The 26,536-nt window shown below is 36.4% G+C and overlaps 1 protein-coding gene across 1 annotated transcript in view; it reads left to right on the top strand.

The window, feature by feature from the left end:
• Positions 1 to 26,536, top strand: part of CD2AP (CD2 associated protein) — a 141,112-nt gene that overhangs the window by 67,474 nt on the left and 47,102 nt on the right. The window contains exons 5-9 of the mRNA XM_049653778.1: positions 1,854 to 1,974; positions 20,569 to 20,756; positions 23,069 to 23,147; positions 23,543 to 23,637; positions 26,024 to 26,128. Of these exons, the coding sequence (XP_049509735.1) occupies positions 1,854 to 1,974; positions 20,569 to 20,756; positions 23,069 to 23,147; positions 23,543 to 23,637; positions 26,024 to 26,128 (588 nt within the window). The remainder of the gene's footprint in view (positions 1 to 1,853; positions 1,975 to 20,568; positions 20,757 to 23,068; positions 23,148 to 23,542; positions 23,638 to 26,023; positions 26,129 to 26,536) is intronic.

Here is a 26,536-nt window from a genome sequence, read left to right on the forward strand (position 1 = left end):
TAAAAATAAACATTTTAGAATGCCTACATGTTTTGATTTTTATTCATACATACAAATTCTATGGCAGTAAATACAGTGTGTAAATTAAAAGTGCTGTTACTTGTTTTAATGATCTTTCTTAACCTAATTTTGTTACTATGTTACTTCCTTTAGAGACCTTTTATAATCAGACCTTGGAAGTGGTAGTGTCACTTTCACCCTATTCTTTTGGCTACAAACATGTCCGAAGTCAGCAAGATTGAAGGCGGTGGGGACAAAGACCACCACTTCTTGGTGGAGGGGTGTCCCGATTACCTTGTTGATGAGCATGCAGGCTAGGAGATCTTGTTTCAGCTATTTTTGCCCATGCCCATACACACGGCATGCAGCAGAGCAGAATCTTACTATTCTTCATTGCTGTGCTATCTTGCCTTTTGAGAATTCCTTAATTTATGGGAATTATAAGGTTATTTACCCTAACTACTCCCTTGCTGCCAATTTGTGATTGCAGGTGTAGGTAATACATTTTCTGATGCTTCTCTCTTAGTTGCCATTTGGTCTACATATCTCCATCACCATGGTTTGAAGAACTCTCAAAACTTTGGAGTCTCTTTAAATCTGCTAAAAAAAATTCTGAACTCTTCACTCGTAACCGCCTTCCATTTCTTCCTCAGACAGCTTGTATTCTAGCCATCTTGTATCTCAGCTGTATATAGTCTAGAAATAAGTCCTTTATTTTTATGTCACTGTATTTTTCATTTGCTTTGTACCTAGAAAACTCTTACTCAGCCTTTAATGTCTAGCTCTTTTGTCATTTCATTTTAGGGGAGCCTTTTAAAAAATATTTTAAGCCTTTCTCTTGTGCTTTTCCAGCATTTTGTTCATAGCTTTGTTACAACACGCATTGTATTGTAACTACCTGCTTAGTGTTTGTTTTCTTTAGGTTATTTCACTCAAGGGCAGAGATTTCTCATATGCAAATAGCAGTCTTTCCCTAGTAGTTAACACCAAGGTGTTATACCTAGTGAGTGCCTGTAGTGAGTGCCTGCCAGATGAATACCTTATTAAAGTTTGCTTTGTAATTCTGAGGTGGAAACACTTAAAACATATTTTAAACAGAATAAAGAGCCTTTTCTACCTATGATATTTCATGTACTGCTGTTAAGTGAATTTTCAGAATGAATAGTTTATGCTCTTAAATTTTTTTTAGAAGTTCTACATCTTAAAGCAGTTATTAAATATTATTAAATAACTTCATGAAACTGAGTAACCTTGTGATTAGTGAATGTAAATATTTTTCTAAAGAGTTTGGTTCCGGAAGATATTTCTGGTTGAGGTGGGGAGAATGTTTTGAAGAGCCTAGTATCTGGATTTTAAAAATAAGTGATTCTTTTTCTTACTTGGGTTAAGAGTCACTTAAAAGGGAAATTATATTCATCAAGCTTTTTCCAAATAAAAAATCTTCATGTACTTAAATAATATATGAAATAGATTATAAATATTGAAATGATTATAAATTGAGACTTAGTTGGGTTTAAAAGAAGTGACATTCCAGGAGAGAGCTATCTACTTCCTGCTATTAATACCTTATTCTTGGTTATCTGATATTTTCATAACAATTATTTATGTCATACATTGCACTTGATTACAAATTCTCGTTGTAGATGTTGTAAAATACTACCGATATGACTAATCCTATATATGATCAATCTAATCCATTTAGATTTAATTTACTTAAAATATATTTTCCCCATTGTATTTCCTTAACAGATTTAAAGGGATTATTTTGCATCATTAACTTTGTGCTCACTTATGTAGCTTAATTTTCCCACAGTGGGAAATTTTTATCATTTTTGAGTTGTGAACTCTTTCAGGTAGAAGAAGGATGGTGGAGTGGAACCCTGAACAACAAGTTGGGACTGTTTCCCTCAAATTTTGTGAAAGAATTAGAGGTAACAGATGATGGTGAAGCTCATGAAGCCCAGGAGGATTCAGGTAGATTGTTTAAAAATTTTGAATAGATTTAAATAAAATTATATATGATCTAGTGTTTATTCTGTATTATTTGAAACTCTGTTCTTGTGTTGAACTCTGAGCTTCAGTTTTTCTACTTTTATGAAGCAGCTTATGACAGGGACTTAAAATGAACTAAATTTCCTAGGCAAATACTTTAATATTTTTCCTTCTCTGATGTTTGTTTCAACCCAAACTAAATGTTTAGTACCCTGATTATGAATTGATAGTCCTTATGTTTTCTGATTTCTTCCCACTTAAGATGTACTGATACAGTGTTTTGATTTGAGTTTGCAAATGGCCTACTTCAGAGATTTTAGGAATTGAAAAAAAACTTGCTTTTGTGTTTTTCCATATTGAGATAATTACATTTTTTTGTGCAGCCAGAATGTCATTTAATTATTTTGTAAGTAGCTCTTTTTCTGTATGGAACAGTATATGTAGTGAGGTTTAATATACTTATCAAAATTAAGACATTAAATATTGACAGTGTTCAATTTGACAATATAATTTAATCCATAGTTCATATACAGATTTAATTGTTCTAGTAATGCTTTATATAACTGTTTTTTTCTCCTATTCCTGGAAAAGCATGGAGGGAATTTGTTTCTCAAGTTTCTTTCTTGAGAATTGTTTCCCAGCTTTTCTCTACTTTTTTCTTGACAATTTTGAAGAGTTTAAGCTGGATATTTTATATAGTAGATCCCAGTGTGGGCTTTTCTCCGGATTCCTCATCATTAGTTTTAGGGTGTATTTTATTGACAGAATTACAAAATGATGCTGTCTCATTGCATTATATCAGAAGGCACATGATGTCTGTGTGCTTTATTTTTGGTGATGTGAAATTTGATTCCTTGGTTCAAATTGTGTTGCCTGTAAATGTACTTTTTTTTCCTTTATAATTGGTAAGTGTCTTGTGGGGAGATACTTGGAGACTTTGTAAATATCCTGTTTCCTCATCAAACTTCTCCCAACAGTTTAAGCATCCATGGATAAATTTGGCCTGAATTAGTTATTACTTCGATAGTTGCAAAATGATGATTTTCTAACTCCACCATCCCATCTTTGTTTATTACTTGACATTCTTCTCTAAAGAACTTTTATTTCTGCTCAGTTTTAATAGGAGTGCCTGGGTGCCTCCATCAGTTAGACATCTGACTTCGGCTCAGGTCATGATCCTCACGGTCTGTGAGTTCAAGCCCCACGTTGGGCTCTGTGCTGACAGCTCAGAGCCTGGAGCCTGCTTCCGATTCTGTGTCTCCCTCTCTCTCTTTGCAACTTCCCCACTTGTACTCTTGTCTCTGTCTCTTTCTCAAAAATAAACATTAAAAAATTTTTTAAAAAATCAGTAGTAGTTTTAACTCTAATCTTACTTTTAGAATAAAATATATGACCTTAGGAAGCAGTAGAGGCCAGTTTAATCAGTGAATGTTTCTTAAGTTTCTTGTGTGCTAAGTGCTAGTTTGGTTTTGTGAGGGCACAGAATCCCCTCTGCAGTCCAGAAGCTTAAGGTCCAGGCCTCTGGGCGATGAGACAAGATATGAACTCAAATTTTAGTACATTTTAGTCTGGAGTAAAATGATCTGAGTATAAGAGGTACTAGTGAAATATAGTTCTAAACGGAATATATTGTTTGTCACTTACTTTGTAGGTTTTCATCTTCTCAGAAATGTTCCAGGAAATACTAGAAATAAAATATGCAGCTTGGGGGCGCCTGGGTAGCTCATTTGATTAAAGGTTTGACTCTTGATTTCAGCTCAGGCCATGACATTGAGCCCAGTGTTGTGCCCTGAGCCAGGCTTTGCCCTGGGGGTGGAGCCTGCTTAAAATTTTCTTCCTCCTCCTCTCTCTGCCCCTCTCCTGCTTGTGTGCTGTCTTAAAACAACAACAACAAAAGCAAATATAATATGTAGCTCTGACTGCAACTTTTTTAGAAGATGTTATGTTCTAAACTTCTGTGTTTTTCCTTCTAATCATTCTTGCCCTTGTTTTCCTCTATATGGACTTTTTTTTTTTTTTTTTTTGAAAAATGGTTGTTGTAAAAAACATATGGAACTTATCATTTTGACCGTTTTTTAGCATAAAGTTCATTTGTTGAATAATATTCTGTTGTATGTATGTACTGCATTTTGTGTAGCTGTTCATCCATTCATGGATGTGTGAATTGTTTCCACCTCTTGGCAGTTGTGAATAATGCTGCTAAAACATGGGCATACATATATTTGAGACCTGTTTTCAATTCAGGTACATACCCAGAAGTGGGATTGCTGGATTATATATAGTTCTTATTTTAATCTCTTAAAGAAGTGCTAAATATAATTTTCTATAGTGTTTGGCCTATTTTACACTTCCACCAACAGTGTAAAGGGTTCTAATTTGTCCATATCCTTAGCAACACTTTCTGTTTTTTGATATTAGTTATCCTCAACGTTTTTTTTTTTTTATGGTTTTGGACTTATTTATTTTTGGGACAGAGAGAGACAGAGCATGAACGGGGGAGGGGCAGAGAGAGAGGGAGACACAGAATCGGAAACAGGCTCCAGGCTCCGAGCCATCAGCCCGGAGCCTGACGCGGGGCTCGAACTCACGGACCGCGAGATCGTGACCTGGCTGAAGTCGGACGCCCAACCGACTGCGCCACCCAGGCGCCCCTGATATTAGTTATCCTAACGGGTATGAGATGTTATCTCATTGTGAGTTTGATTTGCTTTTCTCTGATGATTACTGATGTTGAGTATCTTTATATGCTTGTCGACCATTGTGTATCATCTTTGGAGAAGTATCTGTTCAAGTTCCTTGTCTGTTTTTTAATCAGGTTATTATTATTATTTTTTATAGTTGTAGGAATTCTTTATTATGGACATTAATTCTTTATCATGATCTTTATATATGATGTACAGTTATTTTCTCGCATTCCGTTGACTATTTTCTTTGTTGTAGAAAAGTTTTTAAGTTTAATGTAGGTAGTCTATTTTTTCTTTTGTTGCTTGTGCTTTTGGTATCATATTTAAGAAGTCATTGCCAAATCCAGTGTTATGAAACTTTCCCCCTGTATTTTCTTCTAGGAATTTTATAGGTTTTGGTTTTACGTTTAGGTCATTAATTCATTTTGAGTAAATTTTTGTGTATGGTTTTCAGACAAAGGTCCAACTTCATTCTTTTGTATGTGGATATCTAATTTTCCTAGCAGTATTTGTTAAAGATGTTACTGGACAGAGGATCCGTTCAAACTCTGCTTTGGTTGATCACTGCTCGAAAATTAATACTCAGGAGACAAGTGATGGTGGGAAAGAAAAGGTTGCTTCTTCAGGAAGTTGGCAACCTGGGAAGATGGTGGTGGATTAATGTCTCAAAGACCATCTTCCCCATCCAGGCAAAGCTGGACAGTTTTAAAGGGGAAGGCATGGAAAAAAGTGAGGGGCAGGGGTGCAACCTGCAGGAGAAGCAGGTGCCCAGGCAGTATAGTCATATGTGGACATGACCCTGAACAGACTTGCTGGCAGCAGCAGCAGTTGTTTTTGAATGTAGTTAGGCCTTATATTCTGGTCCCTTCACTCCTCAAGGTCAGTGGTCTGCAAATCTCAAAGTAAGTTAGTTCTACTGCAAATCAAGGGACTTAGGTTAGCAAGCAAGGAGTGCAAAACTTGAAGCAATTAACCTTTAACACTGGTTGGGGCACTGTTACAGAGAGGCAGTTCTTTTCCCATTAAGTGATCATAACACCCTTGTTGAAGTGCATTTGACTAGTCTGTGCACACTTTTATCATGGCACCCACAACCGTTGTACATGTTTATGACTTTCGTCTCCAGCAGGCTGTCAGCTATTTATTTTGTTTTTCTTCTTTTCTTTTTTTATTATTTTTATTATTATTATTATTTTTTTAAAACTTTTTTTTTAACGTTTATTCTTGAGACAGAGAGAGACAGAGCATGAACGGGGGAGGGGCAGAGAGAGAGGGAGACACAGAATTGGAAGCAGGATCCAGGCTCTGAGCTATCAGCTCAGAGCCCGACACAGGGCTCGAACTCACGGACCGCGAGATCGTGGCCTGAGCTGAAGTCGGACGCTTAACCGACTGAGCCACCCAGGCGCCCCAAGCTGTCAGCTATTTATAGGCAGCTATTTATGGGCAGAGACTATAGAAGGGTCCAAAAAATGAATAGCTTATGAGCTGTTTAATTTTTACTCCAGAGTATTATATTTTATCTCATGTCACTTATGTGCCTTTTTATACTGCCAGCCCTTTGAGGAAAAATAGTATAAATAAAACTCCATAATTTATATATGGAGCAGGTAGCCCTCATTCCAGTTGATGATGTCATCTGTTTTCCGGAACAGAAGGTAACGGTACTGTTTTTTTTTCTAGGGAAAGTAGATGAATCTCTGCTACAGTTGGTTAGCCTACTTGCATAGAGTGCTGTGCTTTTAAAATCAGGGGTTGATCAGTCAGCATTTGAGGGTGATTATTGCCTCTAGGCAAGAGTATTGCTTTCTTCATGTTTCTTGGTTCACTTTTGAAAAGCACATGAAAGCTGTACACTCTCTGGAAAGTATACATATAATGATATGGTACATAGTTCACATATACACACATACGTATATATATACACACACACACACACACACACACACATATATATATATATATATATATATATATATATATGACTAGATGATGTATTCTCTTGGTTCAAAAATTAGTATATAAGGGCATCTGGGTGACTCAGCCAGTTGAGTGTCTGTCTTCAGCTCAGGTCATGATCTCATGGTTCGTGAGTTCAAGCCCCACATTGGGCTCTTCTGCTCTCAGTGCAGGTCCTGCTTTGGATCCTCTGTCCCCCTCTTCTCTCTGCTCCTCCCTGTGCACTCACTCTCTCTCAAAAATAGAAAAAAAATATCAAAAATTAGTACATAAAAATGTACATTATAATATAAAAACCTTTTTCTTTTAAAAATTTTTATTTTTGAGAGAGAGTATGCATGCATAAGTGGGTTGGGACAGAGAGGGGGCTGGGGACAGAGGATCTGAAGCAGGCTTTGTGCTGACAGCAGAGAGCCCAGTGTGGGGCTTGAACCCATGAACCGCGAGATAATGACCTGAGCTGAAGTTGGATGCTTCACTGAATGAGCCACCCACACTCCCCTATATGTTCTTTAAAAAAAAAAAAAAAAAAAAAAAAGTGCATTATAATACTTGTCTCCATCCACCCGGTTTTTCTCATCTGCTCTGTACAGCAAGCATTTGTACTTTCTTGGTATCCTCCCAGTGTGTGTTTATGCAGGTACACAGGAAAACATGTATTTGTCTATTCCCCTCTTTCTTAAATACACTGTAGCATAATATGTTTTTCAGAATATGCTGCAGTGAAAACAACCTAAAAATCACGGAGGCTTAAAGACATAGTTACGTAGGGACTTAAACTGATGGAGTCTGCTTTTTGACATATGGCTTAATGCTTGCAAAGGCAGGGAAAAAGGAGCATGGCTTTTAAAGCTTCTGCTCCAAATTTACACATATTGCTTCCACTAATACTGTATTGGACAGCCATGGTCATGTCTAAGTCAAACAGAGCAGGGATATATAAATTTTTCTACAAGCTGAGACGCCAAATGTAAATAAGAATACAATCCGCCACATATACTATCATTGATTATCTTTTTAGAATCCCTTATTTAATACTCATTGCCTTTTGGGGTGCCTGAGTGGCTCAGTCGGTTAAGCGTCCAACTCTTGATTTCGGCTCAGGTCATGATCTCACCGTTTGTGGGTTCAAGCTTCGCATTGGGTTCTGCATTGACAGTGTGAAGCCTGCTTGGGATTCTCTCTCTCTCTCTCTCTCTCTCTCTCTCTCCCCCCCCTCCCCCCCCCCCCCCCCCCCCCCCCCCCCCCCCCTCTCTCTCTCTCTCCCCCCCCCCCCCTCTCTCTCTGTGTGTGTGTCTCTCTCTCTCTCTGTCTCTGTCAAAAAGTAAATAAACTAAAAACAAAGAGTCATCGGGCTTTTAAAGGTGTTGAAGTGTACTTTTTAGCTTTGTACACGTAATAAAAATTAATGAAAAGAACACTAACTTCATGGGTATTTCGTACGAAATGGTGATGGCCAGTAGCCTTGTGAAAGGTGCAAATTTCCATTTTTAGGTTGCCTCCCATTTCTAAGTGTTCTTTGGGTGTATTTTTTCTCCTTTGCAATGAACTTTTTAAGATTCTAAATTTCTCTAAGGCTGTACGCTAAACTGTATGAATTAAAGCAACAAATAATTGAATCCTTTAAAAACTTGCCTTTTGGTCAATGTCTGTCTAGTGTCCTTTATTTAATCAGTACCTCATTTAAGCATGTCCTCATTTTTCAGATTATGTGTATAGAGAAAACTTGGCATAGTACCCGGCAAGTTTTAGGGCATAATGGATGTTAGTACTTTTCTTACCACACTGTTTTATTTTTACTTCTTTACCTCATTCTTTCCTTTAATTTGCCTATTTAAAAAAATGTGGAGTCCGTGGGACACCTGGGTGGGCTCAGGCGGTTGAGCGTCCGACTTCGGCTCAGGTCATGATCTCACAGCTTGTGAGTTCGAGCCCCACATCAGGCTGTGTGCTGACAGTTCAGAGCCTGGAGCCTGCTTTGGATTCTGTGTCTCCCTGTCTCTCTGCCCCTCCCCCGCTCATGTGTGCTCTCTCTGTCTCTCTCAAAAATAAATAAACATTCAAAAAAATTTTTTTTAATGTGGAGTCAATTGTATTTGAACAGTGCCCTGATAAAGTTGTGTTAAGCAGAGCAGTTTTTATTGCTAGGAGTTGGAGTGCGGTGGCGTTGGGACGCTGAAATCTGTTTTAATGCAGATGTTGATTACATTGAAAGATAGAAAATCATTGAGATAGGAAGATACAGAAGAGTCATAGAAAACAGATATTTTATGTTACACTTATTTGAGAATACTTGGTATTCTAAAGTCAGGACTTATGTTTTAAGGATGTGTAAAAAGCATTAGAGAACAAACAAATACTGAAAGCATCTGGCTTAAATTTAGTGGTACAGTTATTACTTACCACTATCCCCTGAATTACTTCTTACGTGTGTTATTGTTTCTTATGTTTCATAGGTAACTGGATTTTCTGATATTTATTTTTAACATTAAAATTTGTTACAAATTAAAGCTTATGGTGAAATGATGTGTATGATGCCATGGAAACTCAGCCCTTAAAATATGTACAAAAGTTTAAGTCCATATAGGGCCACCAGCAAAAGATGGACAATTTAAATTTTTATTATATTTTATATTTTGTATTTGTAATTTTTTATAAGTACTTTGGGTACTTTCTTGCACTATTCAGCCTTGTTTGAATTTTAGTAACTTTGCAGAATTTTATCTGCTAAAAATGTACTTCCTTGCTTGCTTAACCCCTTTAAAATAACATCACGTTCTAAATGTGGAGCTTTGTGATTATGGGGTGGGAAGTCAGTGGTTGAAGTACACTATAATTCCATTTTTTAAAAAACTCTAACTTTTAGGGCAGAAAGTTTTTGCATATTGATTTGAATGCCAAGGAGTGTGTGCTTTATAAGGACTTTAGAAACCTCTAGTGATAAAAGAATTTTAAGTTCTGATTTAAGAGTTCCATCTTATGCATTATGATTAGAAGAATTGATCCACTATTCCTATGTCCTAACGAAATGTAATGTACTCTGTAATTGGTATTTTTACAGTCTTTTTATTGTTTTACTTATTTGGTATGTATGTTGTGTTTATAGTAGCTGTTATAAGAATTATAGTTGACTCTACATTACAAAATGTTATTTTTTGCTTATAATATTGAAAAGCCATATCCAGCACATTTGATTAGTTTATGTGGTTTCTCCTTATACCCCTTTACATTTAGTAAAGCTGTTCTCTTTAATAAACTAAAATATACGGGATGGTCTTCTTGGTTTGGCCAGTTGAACTCCAGCTATTAATGTTAAGAAGGTAATCCTGACTCAAGACAGTGTAGGCAGGTCATGGGCAGTTTATTTTTATGTCCTCAGTTTTCATTGAAGAACTATAGAATAAAAGATATAAGAAAGTCACTATTACATTTTTTTATAGGAATGTGGTAAGTTTATAATCTATTCTGTTACTTGGTGATTTCTTTATAAAGTCTCAAGATAAGTGTCTTCTGATAATCAATTTCAGGAAAAGCTTTGCTTCTCTGGAAGTGTTATGTTTCCATTTTTATAAAATGAAATGACTCCTTTTTCATTTTGTCAAATATACTTAACCATTTTTGTTAGATGTCCTTTGTAATCTTTTACATTCCACTTAATTTGCTAAGTAGGACTTGATTTCAATATCCCCCCTTATTCTATAAAGCCAGTGACTATAGCTTCTGGTATTTTCTACTGTGTGTGAGTCTCCTCCCTGCCTTAAGCCTATAAAAATCTCCTTTTAGTTGTCTAATAGGTATCTCAAACTTAAGGTGGTCAAAGTGATCATCTCTTCTTTTCCTTGCACCTAAATTTGATCTATACTGTCTTCCTCATCTGAATTAATGGCAACTCCATTTTTCTTTTATTTAAACCAGAGTTGGATTCATCTTTAACTCTTAATCTCACATTCATTAACTGATTTTGTCACCTGCTAAATACTGCTCCTACTCTGGTATAAGTTATTTTTTGCTGTACAAGTGCAATAGGCTGTTATTTGCTGTTACCTGCCTCCTGAATGTTAATGTGCTCACCTTCTAGTAGGTACGTATTTTACTTAAAGTAAAGCCAGAGTCTTTTTAAATTGGCTACAAAGCCCTGTGACTGGGCATCTACATATGCCTCCCCTACCTCTTTTTGTCTCCTATTTAACTTGCCCCTTTGTTCATGTTGGTCTCCTTACAGTTTTAAAGATGTAAGGAACATTCCTGTTGTACAGCCTTTGCAGAAGCTTTGGAGTTAGATGAGATCACCTAGAGAGACTGTCTAGAGTGAAGAAAAGAGCCTTGGATCGAATCCTATATAGCAACATTCATGGTATTAGCTGAGATAGAATTACTAAAAAGAAGACCAAGAAGGCACAGAGAGAGAGAGAGAGAGAGAGCCAGGAGGGAGAGAGAGAGAGAGAGAGAGAGAGAGAGCGCGCGCGCGCGCCAGGAGGAAACCCATGAGTGTGCAGTAGTCAAGGGGAGAGTTTTTCAGGGAGGACATAGGCAGTATTGTCTGATGCTGCTTGTGAGGTTAAGTAAAATAAGATAAATACAATGTAATCTTGGATTTAGGGACAAAGAGATCATTCATGACCTGCCTAAGGGCAGTAAAGAAAGATGATTGGGTGGGGAAGCAGTGGAGAGAGTAAGTATAAAGCAGTGCAGCAGTTGAGAACAACATATATTCAGTGGCAAAGAACAAGTGGAGAGGGAGGAGTTGAAGATGCAAATTCAGAAGAATGGGATTGATCACCAGAACAGGATTTGCCCAGAAGGTAGAGGAAGTGAGGTTCTCACCGTAGGTATCATGATTAGTCTCAATTGATTGGAGAGACACCAGAGTTAGTGCCGGGAAACTGAAGGAGAGATGTCTGAGTTTTTTTGTTTTTTCTTTTTTTTCTATAAAAGAGGAGAGATGCTAAAAATGAGAGGTCAGAATTTTGAGGAAACTAAAAGGGTCCTCCCAGTTCAATGTTTTGAGCCACACATTGCTCTGGGTTTGACTGGGCTACTAGATGCATGCATGACACGAAATGGTTAAGAAACCCTGATGGGTTGTTCTTTAGAAGTTCTGATTTCTTATGGGTAGGGAGGGTTCATTCTCTTAGAAGGAGTCAGCAGAGGTTTCATTTGATTATTTGGGCTCTGGAAAAGAAGATAGTGCTTGTTGCTAGTGCACGGGATGCTTGTGGAATGGTGGTATATGCTGGAAGTGCCAAAGGTGGTGGAGGGAAATTTGGTGGTCTGCAGCTTGGCCTGCAGGGTTTAACGTGGTACACACTTGCTTTGGTGTTTGTATTCCCACATTGGCATTCACCTTGAACAACTCCCAGTGAACAGCTTTGTAAGGAAAATTGTTGTGGGGCTTTGATACTTTTACTGGTAATACATTGTGAGTCTTTGTATAGCCAGATGCTGTTTCTGGAGGTTCTCTTTAGGAACTAAGGAATACAGATTTTAACTATTTAAAACACACACAACATTTTCTTAGGGAATGTAGGATTATTTTTAAAATCTTTGAATAATGCTGAAAGATATTCTTTGGAGTAAAAAGAGGGGGAATTTATGCTAGCAACTTTAGATTCTAAGTCCTACTTGGTTTACGTGTTTTACTTTAAGATACTCTACATTAGTTCCCCATTTAATGTGTAATAGTGAGCCGGGGGACCCGGGTGACTCTGTCGGTTTAGCGTCTAACTCTTGATTTCTCTGTAGGTCATGATCCCAGGGTTGTGGGATTGAGCCCCATGTCAGGCTCCATGCTGGGTGTGGTGGCTGCCTAAGATTCTCCCTCTCTCCCTCTGTCCCTCTTCCCTGTTCACATGCTCTCTCTCTAAAAAAAAAAAAAAAAAAAAAAATAGTGAACTTGGATTGCTTCTATCAAATGCTTTGTATTTTCATCAAGTTTCTACTTTGTTTTACGTTTCTTTAACACTCAGTACAGCTCACATAAAGATTCCTTTTTTTTTCCCCAACAATTATATTTTAGGACTTTTGGTTATTTTAAGTCACTTTATTTGGAGGTATAAGCCATTAAGTGGCTTTTGCTATAGAGATTTAATACAAAAGGAAGAGAGAGTTTTAGGCTTAATAGAAAGACTTACTTGCTGTTACGTTTTCTGACAGTGGCACACATAAAATGTAGATACAATTTTTCTACAAGCTTAGCAATTCAAGGACAGTCTGACAGATGAAGTATATAGGCATTTGGTAAGATTTCTGTTTTCTCTGATTATAAAACCTCCTGTTCACACCCAACCCCCTTCTCCATATACCTTTCTTCCTTTCTCCTCTCCCCTTCTCCTCCCATTCTTCCTTGTGTTTAAGATGTTTTCCCTTTTGTTTTTTGTTCTGTGTTATCATGCTGTCTCTTAACTTGAATGGTGCTCAGTAATACATCTTTAAACTGATTAAAAATAAGAGCCACTGAGCCAGACACTGTCGAGCACTTCATAGGAATCAGTTTAATCCTCATAGCAGTCTTATGAAGAGTCTTGTTTTACAGGTGAAGACACTGGGCACATATAGTAGAGGAGGTGATATGAATTAGGCAGGTTTGACTCTGTGGGGCTTCTGGGTGACTCATTAGGTTAAACATCTGACTTCGGCTCAGGTCATGATCTCATGGTCGTGAGTTCGAGCCCCACGTTGGGCTCTGTGCTGACAGCTCTGAGCCTGGAGCCTGCTTCAGATTCTGTGTCTCCCTCTCTCTGACCCTCCCCCATTCATGCTCTGTCTGTGTCTCTCAAAAATAAATAAACATTAAAAAAAAAAAAAAGTTTGACTCTAAAGTTCATGTGCTTTATCGCTATACTATACTGCCTTCCAACCATTGATTTAATCATATAGTAGTTTTGACAATTTTCAATGAGGTGAAAGCAATCAGCCTATCTATTAGTACTAGATACTTTTAATATCTAGGCATTTATTTTAATGATATGCTTTAAGGACTCCAGTAAAGTTTACAGTCACTAAATCTAAAAGAAAATTTTCATTTTTGGTCATAATTCTAAAAACTGGAAATTGCACCTTAAAATCATTTGATGAAGTTGCATTTATCAGAGTATGGTTTATTAATACCATAGATTGTTTCACTTTAAAAGGCCTCTCAGTAGGTACCTCATACTATTCTGTCTGAATATTGTTTTGTCTGATAGGCTGATTATTCAAGCTGTATATTACAATATTTAGACCACAGTTCTAGCAGTGAGGGAGTAAGACAGTGTGGAATTACTTTCCCACCTTAAAAACTGGGAAATTGAACAAGTTATTGAAAACAAGTACTTTCAGCGGTGCCTGGATGGCTCAGTTGGTTGAGCATCCAACTCTTGATTTTGGCTTAGGTCATGATTCCAAGGTCATGAGATTGAGCCCCGCATTGGGCTTAGCCCTGAGCATGGAACCTGCTTAAGATTCTCCTTCCCTGCTCTCTCCCTCCCCCTCTCTCTCCCCCCTCTCTGTCTCTCTCCCCCTCCACCTCCTGTCCCTCTGCCACTCTTCCCTTTTCACATGTGTGCTTTCTCTCTCTCTCTCTCTCTCTCTCTCTCGCTCTCTCGCTCTCAAAACAAAACAAAAACAACAACAACAACAACAAAAAAAACCCAAGTATTTTCAGAGAATAGGCAGCACAGGAATGAGATACTTGAGAAAAGGGCAAATAAGGAAAACCCTATCATTGTCCTGAATTTCTACCAGGAGGTAATATTTGGACTGTAGTGCAGGAAGAGTGAAATTCAACAGAAGGTTGTCAGTTTTGTTGAGGAGTTAGAGATTAGAGTTCAACCAAGCCAAGGTAGTTAGAATTGTGGAACTGATTACCTGGAGAGAGGGAGAGAGAAAGTGAAAGTGAAAGTGCGCTAGCAATGTGATTACAGAGTTACCTTGAGTATTTGGCTGAATACCAATCTCTCATTGTATGGGGTGCGGCCTCATGAGGTTAGACGTGAACAGTTTGTGAAGAGTAGTGATTACTGGGGATTAACATGAATAATTCCCAGAACTTAAACAAGGTCAAAAATTTTTGAATTCTCTCCATTTGGTTTTGAGAGACTTCATTGAATACATGGGTAACTCAGTGGAAGGGTGAAGTGAGAGTAGATGGGTTTTCAAATAGCAGCTATTCTAGGTCTACCCTGAAAAAGCTTCACACTGGTATGCAGATACTTACCTGTTTGCTGGAAAAAGATCAGTTTTCTTTAATATAGGGTTTCTTAACTTTGTCCCTAATGACGTTTGGGCAGGATAGCTCTGCTTTTGGGGTCTATTCAGTGCATTGTAGAATGTTTATAAACATCTCTGATCTGTACCTGCTGAATATTAGTTGCACTCTTCAGCTATAATAACTAAAATTGTCTCCAGACATTGCTACGTATCTCTTGGGTTACAGAAGCACCCCAGGTTGAGAACTAGTGGTTTTTAAAGGATTAGAACAAGATCTAGCACTCACTGACATTGAATAAAATGAAATACCAGCTATATATCTAAGAAGTAGCAAAATGTGACAATTTGGAGGAAAAATTGATTGATAGAAAGTGGACCACAAATGATGGAGTTGGCAACAAGAATGTTAAAATAACTATAAAAAAATGCTCAGCATGCTCAAGGAGGTAATCGAAAGTGCGAGCTTAATGAGGAGGGAAATAGAAGATCTAAAAAAAGAACCAAATGGAACTGACTACTAGAGACAAAATACACAATGTCTGAAATGAATTCCTTCTTGTGGAATTTTGCCAGTAGAGCACGAAAAAAAAAATGATCGAACTTGAGAATGTAGTAGTAGACTGCATCCCAAGTGAAGCACAAAGAGCATAAAGACTGCAAAAAACTTGGGATAATTTTAAAGAGTCTAACATACATAGCTAGAGTTACAGAAAAAGAGGAGAGAGAAGGTGGTCAGGAAAAATATTTGAAGAAAGATATTAAAATATGTCCAATTTGATGCAGACTATAAATCCACAAATTCAAAAAGGGTAAACATACAATTCAGGGCTGGTAAAAGCACATCATAATTAAGTGCTAAAAATAAACAGTGAAGTGGAAAATTTCAGGAATTAGAGGAAAAAGGCACTTCAAGTAGAGAAGAATTAAGATAAAAATCCACAGAAAGGTGGCTCAGTCGGTTGAGCATCCAACTTTTGATTTCCGCTCAGGTTATGATCTCACGGTTCATGAGATAGAGCCCTGTGTTGGGTTCTGCACTGACAGCAAGGAGCCTGCCTAGGATTCTCTCTCTCCCTGTCTCACACACAAGTCCGCTCTCTCTTTCTCTCTCTAAAAATAAATAAACTTAAAAATAAAAAAGATAAAAATCCACAGATAATCATCAGAAACTAAGTATGGTGGAAGGTAATGGAATGAGATCTTGGAAGTGTTGGAAGAATAAAAGTGGTCAACCTAGAATCCTGTTTTTGTGAAAATACTCTTCAGAATAAAGGTGAGGCAAAAAAGTTTTCAGCCTGGGACACCTGGGGTGGCTCAGTCGGTTATGTGTCTTACTCTTACTCTCAGCTCAGGTCTTGATCTCAGGGTCCTGAGTTCAAGCCCCGTGTTGGGCTGTGCACTGGGCAAGCGTGGAACCTGTTTTAAAAAAATAAAAAAAGTTTTCAGCCAAAGAATAATAGAGAATTCATTACCAGCAGAATGCATCCTAAAGAAGAATTAAAGCAAATTGTCCAGGAAAAAAGCAAAATGATACTAGATGGGAACTTGTATCTATATAAGCGGAATGAAGAGTGACAAAAATAGAGGTAAATTTGTGGATAAGCATAAACGTTTCCCATTTTTAAATTTCTTTAAAAGATAATTGACTATTTAAAACAAAATAATATATCATGGGAAACATAATGTAGAAGTAAAATATAGGTATGTATGTATGACAATAGTAGTTCTAAACACAGAAGAGATGAAATGGAAATGTGCCCATTGTATGTGAAGTGGTATAGTGTTATTTGAATGTAGATTTTGTTGGGTTAAAGATGGCATATTATAAAGCTAGAGCAACCCCGAAGAAAGTAAAACAATGAGGAATAGCTAATAAATAATAAAATGAAGTGGTAAAGATTACTTAAAAAAAAAAAAAAAAAGACGAAAATCAGCTCAAAATGGATTAAGGACTTCAACAAATACCTGAAACCATAAACCTCCTAGAAGAAAACCTAGGTGGTAAGCTCTTTGACATCAGTCTTGGAGACGAGTTTTTGGACTTGACTCCAAAAGCAAAGGCAACAAAAGCAAAAATGAGCAAATGGGACTACATCCGTCTAAAAATCTTCTCCACAGCAAAGGAACCCATCAACGGAATGAAAAGGCAGCTTATGGAATGGGAGAAAATATTTACAAATCATTTATCTTAGAAGACATTAATCTCCATATATATATATATATATATATATATATATACACACACACACACACACACACACACACATATATATATGTGTGTATATATATATATATATATATATATATAGAGAGAGAGAGAGAGAGAGAGAGAGAGCTTATGCAACTAAAAACCATTAAAAATGGGCAGAGGATCTGAATAGGTATTTTTTCAAAGATGATGTACAGATGCCCAATATATACATGAAAAGATGCTCAACATCACTAATATTCAGAGGAGTACAAACCGAAACCACAATGAAATATCACCTCACACCTGTTCAGATGGCTGTTATCAGAAAGACCAGAAGTGTTTGTGACGATGTGGACAAAAGGGAAGCGACCTGCACTGTTGGTGGGAATGTAAATTGGCACAGCCACTATGACAGTATGAAGGTTCCTCAAAAACTTAAAACTACCATGTGATCCAGCAATCCCACTTATGGTCATTTACCTAAAGAAGATTAATACACTAACGTGAAAAGATATCTGCATCCTTGTGTTCATCACAGCATTATTTACATAATGGATAAAGAAAATGTATTATGGGGCACCTGGGTGGCTCAGTCAGTTGAGCATCTGACTCTCGGTTTTCAACTCTGGCCATGATCTTGCAGTTTGTGAGATCAAGCCCTGCGCTGATCTTGGAAGTCTCTCTCTCCTCCTTTCTCTACTCCTCTCCTGCTTATGCACTCTTGTGCACACACTCTCGTGTGTGCTCTCTATCAAGAAAAAAAGAAAACAACAACATTAAATTAAAAAAAGAAAATGTTATATATACACAATGGAATATTATTCAGCCACAGAATATAAAGAAATCTTACCGTTTGCATCAACATGGATAAAACTTATAAGCGAAATAAGTCATGGATGACTTACAAATGGAGTAAGTCAGACAGATGAAGACACATACTGTATGATCTCACTTAGATATAGAATCTAAAAACACACTAAACTGAGAGATACAGAAAACATTGGTGGTTGCCAGAAGCAAGGGGTATAGGATGGGCAGAATGGGTGAAGGTGGTCAAAAGGCACAAACTTCCAATTATATATAAACATATATATAAATTTATAAATTTATTATATATAAAAATAAGTTCTGGAGATGTAATGCAGAGTATGGTAAATATAGTTAATAAAATTGTATATTTGAAAATTCATAGGAGAGAAGATGTTGAAAATTTTCGTTATAAGAAAAAAATTTATAACTGTATGGTGATGGATGTTAATTAAGACTGGTGATCATTTCACTATACACACACACACACACACCCATACATGTATGGAATCATTATTTGTACACCTAAAACTAATATAGTGTTATATGTCAGTTATATCTTAATAACAAAGGAGACAACAGAGCCCACTGTCTCTATGTGCACATACTGAGGAAAGGCCATATGAGCCACAGTGAGAAGGCAGCCATCTGTAAGTCAGGAAGAGAGATCTCACCGGAACCCAACATGCCAGCACTGATCTGGCTTCTAAACTCCCAAAATGAAAAAAATAAAAGTCTATTGTTAAAGCAAAAAACAAAAACCCCAAAACAAAAAGAGAGAGAAAGGAACAAAGATCAACTGGGTAAATCGAAAACAAATAGCAAGATAATGGATTTAAACCACATCAGTGATTACATGAAAATTAAGTTCTCTAAAAACTCTAATTGAAAAGGCAGTTGACTAGGTAATATGCTTAATATGCTTCCTACCAGAAGCTCACTTGAAATATTTAGGTACTGGTTAAAAGAAAGAAGAAAAAGGGAATTCAGTGCAAAGCGTAAGAAATCTAGAATGGTTACATTAATGTCAAAGTGTATTTCAGGAAAAAAAATATATTACCAGGGTTAAAAGGAACATTTCATAATGATAGAGTCAATTCATAAAAATTATGTAACAATTCTAAAACTGCATTATTTAAAAAAAATGTTTATTTATTTTGAGAGAGAGCAGGGGAGGGGAAAGGAAAGGTGGGGGGAGAGAGAATCCCAAGCAGGCTCCATACTCAGTGCAGAGCCTGATGTGGGACTCGATCTCACAACCGTGAAATCGTGACCTGAGCCGAAATCAAGAGTCAGATGCTTAACTGACTAAGCCACCCAGGCACCCCTATATGTGTAATCTAATACCAGAACTTCAAAGTACGTGAGACAAGAGACTGCCAGAACTGAAACAGGCAAATCCACACATAGATTTGAACACGCTTCTCTCATTAATTGATAGAAATTAGTGATGATGTAGAAGACTCGAATAATCAAATAAGTGGATCTAACTGACGTTTATGGATAGTTAATCTGGTAAGAGAATACACATTCCTTTGAAGAGTACATAGAATATTACCAGATACACCCTTAATGTTTGGGCATCAAAGAAGTCTCAGAAAACTTAATAGATTTCAAGTCCTATGAAGTAGGTTTTGTGAATACAATGGAATTATTTTAGCAATAGATATTTGGGAAATCCTCAGTTACTTGGAAACTAAACAATATTTGTAAGTAACCTGTGGGTCAAAGAAGAAATTGTGAGGGAAAAAACTGGTTTTTCAAATGAAAAAAATGGAAACAATCAAAATTTGTGGAACGCAGGTAAAACAGCACCTATGGAGAAATTTACTGCTTTCAATGGTAATACTAGAAAAGAAAAAACTAATGTCTGTGATCTAAGTTTTTATCTGAAATCAATAAAAGAAGAGCAAAGTAAACCTGAAATAATTTGGAGCAGGAAATGAGAGCAAGAAACTATGAAATAAAAAACAAGCCAACAACATTCAAGAAGATCAAGTTCAACAGTTGAGTTTTTTGAAAAGATACAAAATTGATAAAGGTCTAATGACTGATTGAAGAAAAAAGAAAATATTACTGTCTGGTTAATAACCAGATGTGAATGTCACCACAGATCAGACATTAAAGGGATAATGAAAAAATATACTCATGAATTTGATAACTTAGATGTACAAATTCCTTGAATAGTACAACTTCTCAACAAATGGAAGTAATACAAAGTCTGAGTAGCATATGAAGAAATTTGAATTCGTTATCAAAAATCTTCACACAAAATACTGAATCCTATCTCAAGCATTTAATCTTTTTTAAAAAAATATTTGTCTATTTTTAGGATAGTGCAAGTGGGGGAGGGGCAGAGAGGGAGACAGAGGGTCTGAACCAGAACCAGGCTTTACACTGACAGCCTGACAGCAGCGAACCTGTGCAGGGCTTGAACTCACCAGCTGAACCGTGAGCTCAAGGCCTGAGCTGAAGTCAGACGCTCAACCAATGGAGCCACCCAGGCGCCCCCTACATTTCTTAATTAGCATTTTACTAATGGAATATACCTAAAATTGATACCTTAATCTTAAACAGTATCCAAAAAATGCAATATAAGCGAATCTTACTTTTTGGATATTTTAGTACTCTGTCATTTAACTTTTTTTATTTTATCATTTTAATTAGGCATAGGATGTAAACAATATGGGAGGGGAATATCACGATCTTTGTAATTCTGCATTCTTCAAATGCACATTATTCTTTCAGAAAACGTTTTCGCTGGGCCTACCTCACCCTCAGCGTCTCTGGGCAGTGGGAATGAGGCTGCACTGGGATCAGTCACACAGCCAAAGAAAATTCGAGGAATTGGATTTGGAGACATTTTTAAAGAAGGCTCTGTGAAACTGAGGACGAGAACATCTGGCAGTGAAGTAGAAGAAAAGAAAACAGAAAAGGTAATAATGGTGAACTTAGATTAACTCTACTTAACTCTCATGAAGCACTTTTTAATGTGTAAGTCAGTTTGCAACTCTGTTACACACCCTTTTTTGAGATTGCTAATAATTGGTTATGATCGAGACGACTGAGAAACTGTTTTCAGCATTACACTGATTAATGTTTATGTTTGATTCTTATAAAATGAGAATGTTTATTGGTATTAATACCAACTTTTCTAAGTTTTTAGTTACCATAGGTAAAAATGGAAAGGGCAGGAGTTTTTTTGTTTTGTTTTGTTTTGTTTTTTGCCTTTTAAAGCTAAAATTACATACTTTTTCTTTAAATTTGAAATAGGCCTAAAATGGGCATTTTAAAATGGATTCACAATGAGGTATTAAGTTAATTAGGTACTACTTAACTCTCCTCTGGATTGTTGGCAGTGGTGAAATTTGCTTCTCCTCTAAATGTATGGAGAACTTTGTTTTTCATTAGCATTTTGATGGCATTATGAAATAAATCAAAATGAATGTACCATAAATTATAACATCTAATAATCGGTTTCAAATATTTTTTTTTTAAGTTTTATTTATTTGAGTAATCTCCGACCAGGTGTTGGGTTTTAATTCACAACCCCGACATCAAGAGCTGTACGATCCTCTAACCAAGCCATGCAGGCACCCCTTTAGTAACAGATTTTGAAATAAACTAATAGCGTTTTGTTTTGGGGGAAAAGAGCTACAATTTTTAGAACATGAATTTCAAGGCTGTTTTTTGAGGTTCACACCTTAGAGGTACAGATTGAGTACTTCAGTTAGGAGGTTTTCCTGTTGACTTTTAGGGCATTGTTTCATTTTAGTTCTCAGTTGTATGTCTGTATTTAAGTTTTAAGAGTTGAAAGTATTTCAGTATTTACTTACCTAGTTCCGCTATATTTCACTAATTAGACTGATTTGGTTGGCGAAATATATTCTCAAGTTTTCTTCTAAAATGGTTAGTTTCCACATATTTTTTCTTTCCCAGTTTGCTACATACATTTTCATGTAATAATGATTTGGGTTCAGGAAAGAGAACTTGTACTTTCTACCCTACCCTCTCCTAGCTCTGAGACTGTCTGGCAGTAAAATTATGGGGCCTAATTGGTTCTTGGTTTCGATACCTTGATTCAAGGTAAAGATTGGAATTCTTGTGGTTTATGGAATGGTGCTGTATAGCCAGCCATATAATAGCCAGGGATGCTGGAGAAGCACTGTTTGCATTATGAAGGACATTAGATAATCTGGGGCTCCTTTCTAACTTTAAAGCTTATGATTCATAACGAATAACTTTATTTAATGATTACACTAGTACTCTTTCAGTTGCCACTTACAATGTTTACTACTCAAGAGTAACTGTTAGTGAGAGTCATCTCAAATATCACCCTATTTGAGAGCCTTGCAAGCCTTGCTTTTGAACACTGATCCAGGAATTGATAGAGAGCACATTTGCTATATTTGTAGGTGATTGATGTCAGATTAGAAGAAATGATGGTTAGACTTGTGAAAAATTAAAGTGAGTATCTTAAAAGATAAACAGAACACACAGTGATAGGTAAGTTAGTAGTATATTTAGATTTTTAACTAAATGAAAGCTAAGGTCAAAAGTAATGTTCTTTCTGGGGAGAGAAGTCAAGGAAAACACTAGTATGAAGGACTTACTTTAGTCAATTACAATGTAAAATTTTCTACTGACTATAGTGGTAAGGGTTGTAACATTACCTAGGTGTTTTCATTCAGATAGCAGCAATGAAGTATAAAGACCTTTTTTTTTTTTTTTTTCTCTATCTCATCATAGGGAAGTTTAGTGCTGTGGTTTAAAAGCCCACTTTCTAGAGTCAGACTTCCTAGGTTCAAATCCAGGCTCCACTACTAAATTACTGTTAGGGTGGGCAGGTTTCTTAACTGCTTCCTAGTCTGTAAGAGGAACGAATAATAATGCTTACTTTATACAGATTATTCAGAGGATTAAGTTATAAGGTATGTAAAGTGTTTAGCTAAGGAGTTACTAAGTACATTTTCAGGTGCTATTATTTTTATTTATTTTGGAGGTTTAAAATTAAGTGACACTACTGTATTATGGGTATCAGAATGTGTATTATTCTTAGGAAGTTTTAAAAATTTGAAGTTCTGAGCTATCATTTCAGTAGTTTTGTTCTCTGTCTTTTCAGTCACATTACTAACCTGGCTATAAGTACCACTAGGGAAGGCTGGCTTAACTGCAAATGAAAATTTTGTTTAATACTATTATCTTAATTCTCACTTAAAATAGTTGATACTGTCCTTTTCTTTTCTAGCCCTTAATTTTACAGTCAGTAGGATCCAAAACTCAGAGTGTGGAGATAACAAAAACAGACACGGAAAGTAAAATTAAAGGTAAATTTTTGAATAAAATTTTCATGTTGGCAAAGAAGCATGCTCAAATGTATTAGATTTTTTGAAACTGTGTATCAACACTGTACTACTTGATCAGAGTATTAGATCCTACTAGAGGTAAGCACTGCAGGGTCAAAGAGTTCAGTGTGCTTTGTTCACTGATGTATCTCCCTACAGTTAGAACCAGCGCCTAGAACATATTAGCACTAGGAACTATTTGAAAGTATGAATTAATGAAATTGTTACTTAATTCAGTAGATAGTGTCGGCCGACATTATTAAATTCATCTTTAACAGCTTCTAGTGTACTTTTTTTTAACACAAAGTAGAGGCTTAATAAGTATTGTTAAAAGAACCAATTTATTTAATCTGCATTATTTACTTTCTTTATTTTAGCTAAGGAATATTGTAGAACATTATTTGCCTATGAAGGTACTAATGAAGATGAGCTTTCTTTTAAAGAGGGAGAGATAATCCACTTGATAAGTAAGGTAAGATACTTGTCAGGTGTTTGGTGAATTATTTAATTTATTCATTCTTCTATTTCCCCTACAATGTAAGCCCTGGAGGAGCTGGGATTTTGTCTTGTTTCTGTGTCCTGAGAACATGACACATAGTAAATTCTCAGAAAATTTTTTTTGAGTAGATTTTTATTGTCTGTTTGTATAATAATTGATGTTTTGGGGATTACTTTTGCCCGCCTGTTATATTTTTTCTCTAGCCCCAGCTCCTCTAAGTTTCTGTTCTCACTTCCTAGTTTACCCCATTACATTTTTTTTGCATCTAATGTTTTTTTGTATCGTTTATAATATAACAAGAAAAAGAATGGGGCCCCTGGATGGCTCAGTCGTTTAAGTGTCTGACTCTTGATTTCAGCTCAGGTCATGATCTCACGGTTCATGGGATCGGATAGAGCTCTGCATCTGGCTCTACACTGACAACAGGGGAGCACAGTTGGGATTATGTTCTTCCTCTCTCTCTCTCTCTCTGCCCTTCCCTCACACCCACACTCTCTCTCCCTCTCTCTCTTTCTCTCAAAAATAAACTTTAAAAATTAAAAAAAAAAAAATGAATAGGGAAACAATTCCATCAATATTGTAAACGTTTATGGACCATACTGTGTTTGGAAAATGATGCAGCTATTTCAAAGAGTTAAGTAGTTTTATAACTTAGAATGAATTATGGCAAAAGAAAAAGAAAACCCAGGAGTATTTGGGTCTGGGCAGAATCCTTTAACTATTTTTTTTTTGTTGTTGTTGTTTTATTTTTGAGAGAGTGCAAGCGAGGGAGTGGCAGAGAGAGGGGGCTCTGCACTGACAGCAGTGAGCCTGATATGGGGCTCAAACTCACGAACCACATGATCATGACCTGAGCTGAAGTCAGATGCTCAACTGACTCAGCCACACAGGTGCCCCTGTAACTATCCGTAATAGAAGAAAACTATAAATAAAATACAGTTTTTGTTAATGACCATATAGCACAATTTCTGAAAAATTTTCCCTTGTCTTGAATTGACTTTGTTATCGGATGGTTTAGTATATGTAATTTTTTTTTTTTTAATTTTTTTTTTTAATTTTTTTTTTTCAACGTTTTTTATTTATTTTTGGGACAGAGAGAGACAGAGCATGAACGGGGGAGGGGCAGAGAGAGAGGGAGACACAGAATCGGAAACAGGCTCCGAGCCATCAGCCCAGAGCCTGACGCGGGGCTCGAACTCACGGACCGCGACATCGTGACCTGGCTGAAGTCGGAGGCTTAACCGACTGCGCCACCCAGGCGCCCCAGTAGTATATGTAATTTTTAATATCCATACAGTTTTGGACTGGTTGCACCTTATTTCTCATGGCCAGGTGGTATTTAGAAGGAATTGTAGAATAACTTGTTAATTTCTAGAGAAATGAATAATATGATTGTGTTTTGGTAGATAAAGTGTTAAGAATGTTAAGTAAGATACAGGTTAGAAAGTCATATTCTCTGTCCACCCTCTTCTCGCACTTTGTCCTTTCTCTTCGCTGAAAACCTTTTATCCTCATAAACCAAATTTTAAAATTATTTGACTCATGTGTTTTTTATTTATTTTTTAAAGTTTATTCATTTTTGAGAGAGAGAGAGACCTAGAGCGTGAGTGGGGAGGGACAGAGAGAGAGGGACACACAGAATCGGAAGCAGGCTCCAGGCTCTGAGCTGCCCGCACAGAGCCCGACGCAAGACTCGAAATCACAAGCCGTGAGATCATGACCTGAGCCAAAGTTGACGCTTAACCAACTGAGCCACCCAGGCGCCCCTAAAATTTTTGACTCATTAAAAAAAAAATCCCAATTTTATAACTACTGCTGGAAGTAATGTATGGGTAATATTTGCTTTTTAGGGAGGACCTTATGATCTGTTTAACTCTTTTTTTTCTTTTTCTTTAAAAAAAATTTTTTTTTAATGTTTATTTTTGAGAGAGAGAAACAGAATGTGAGTGGGAGTTGGGGAGGGGTGGGAAGGAGACATAGAATCTGAAGCAGGCTTCAGGCTCTGAGCTTGAGCCCACAGACTGTGATATCATGACCTGAGCCACAGTCAGACGTTCAACCAACTGACCCACCCAAGCTCCCCAACCCTTTTTTTTTTCTTGTAAAAATAATGGAATTCAGTATTTTTATATTTTGTTGTGAACTTTTTTCTTATTTAAAGATAACACCTATTATTAATATTATATAATATTTTGCATTGTGAATGTTATATTTATTATTGTTTTTCAATTTTAAATATAATACTTGTGTATAGTTTATAGTATTTATATAAATAAGTTTATATAATGTTTAATAAGTAAATATATATTTAAATAATATGAAATTAATGTAATTATTTGATTCTTCATTTGCATTATAGGAGACTGGAGAAACTGGCTGGTGGAAGGGTGAACTTAATGGGAGAGAAGGAGTATTTCCAGATAATTTTGCTATTCAGATAAATGAACTGGATAAAGACTTCCCAGTAAGCTTTTGTTTTTCAATGATGATAACTGTTTAATGAACCTTTGGCCAGTATTTCTTTACAAACAGTTTTGTTTGCATTATTACCGAACAACTTTATGAGGCGGTTTCCAGTTTATATATTCAGGTAAAATTGATTTGAGCTGTAGTAAAACAAAAAAATATTTCAGTTCTGTGCTTTATTTCAGGTTTTCTTTCCCCACTGACTATATTGAAAAGTAACCTTAGACTTCATTACTTTATTATAATTTAAAGAAAAAAGTCTCTCATACTAGTTAGACAAATTAACACTTGCCTGGAAGAATTTGTACTTTAATTGTACTTTTGTTGAAAATCTTATTTTAAGGAACTGTTAATCTTACTATATTACTCTGTAGTGCATTTTTGGGAGGGTAAGAAGCAGTCTTTG

Source organism: Panthera uncia, assembly GCF_023721935.1.
Source record: "Panthera uncia isolate 11264 chromosome B2 unlocalized genomic scaffold, Puncia_PCG_1.0 HiC_scaffold_24, whole genome shotgun sequence".
Lineage (NCBI taxonomy): Eukaryota > Metazoa > Chordata > Mammalia > Carnivora > Felidae > Panthera > Panthera uncia.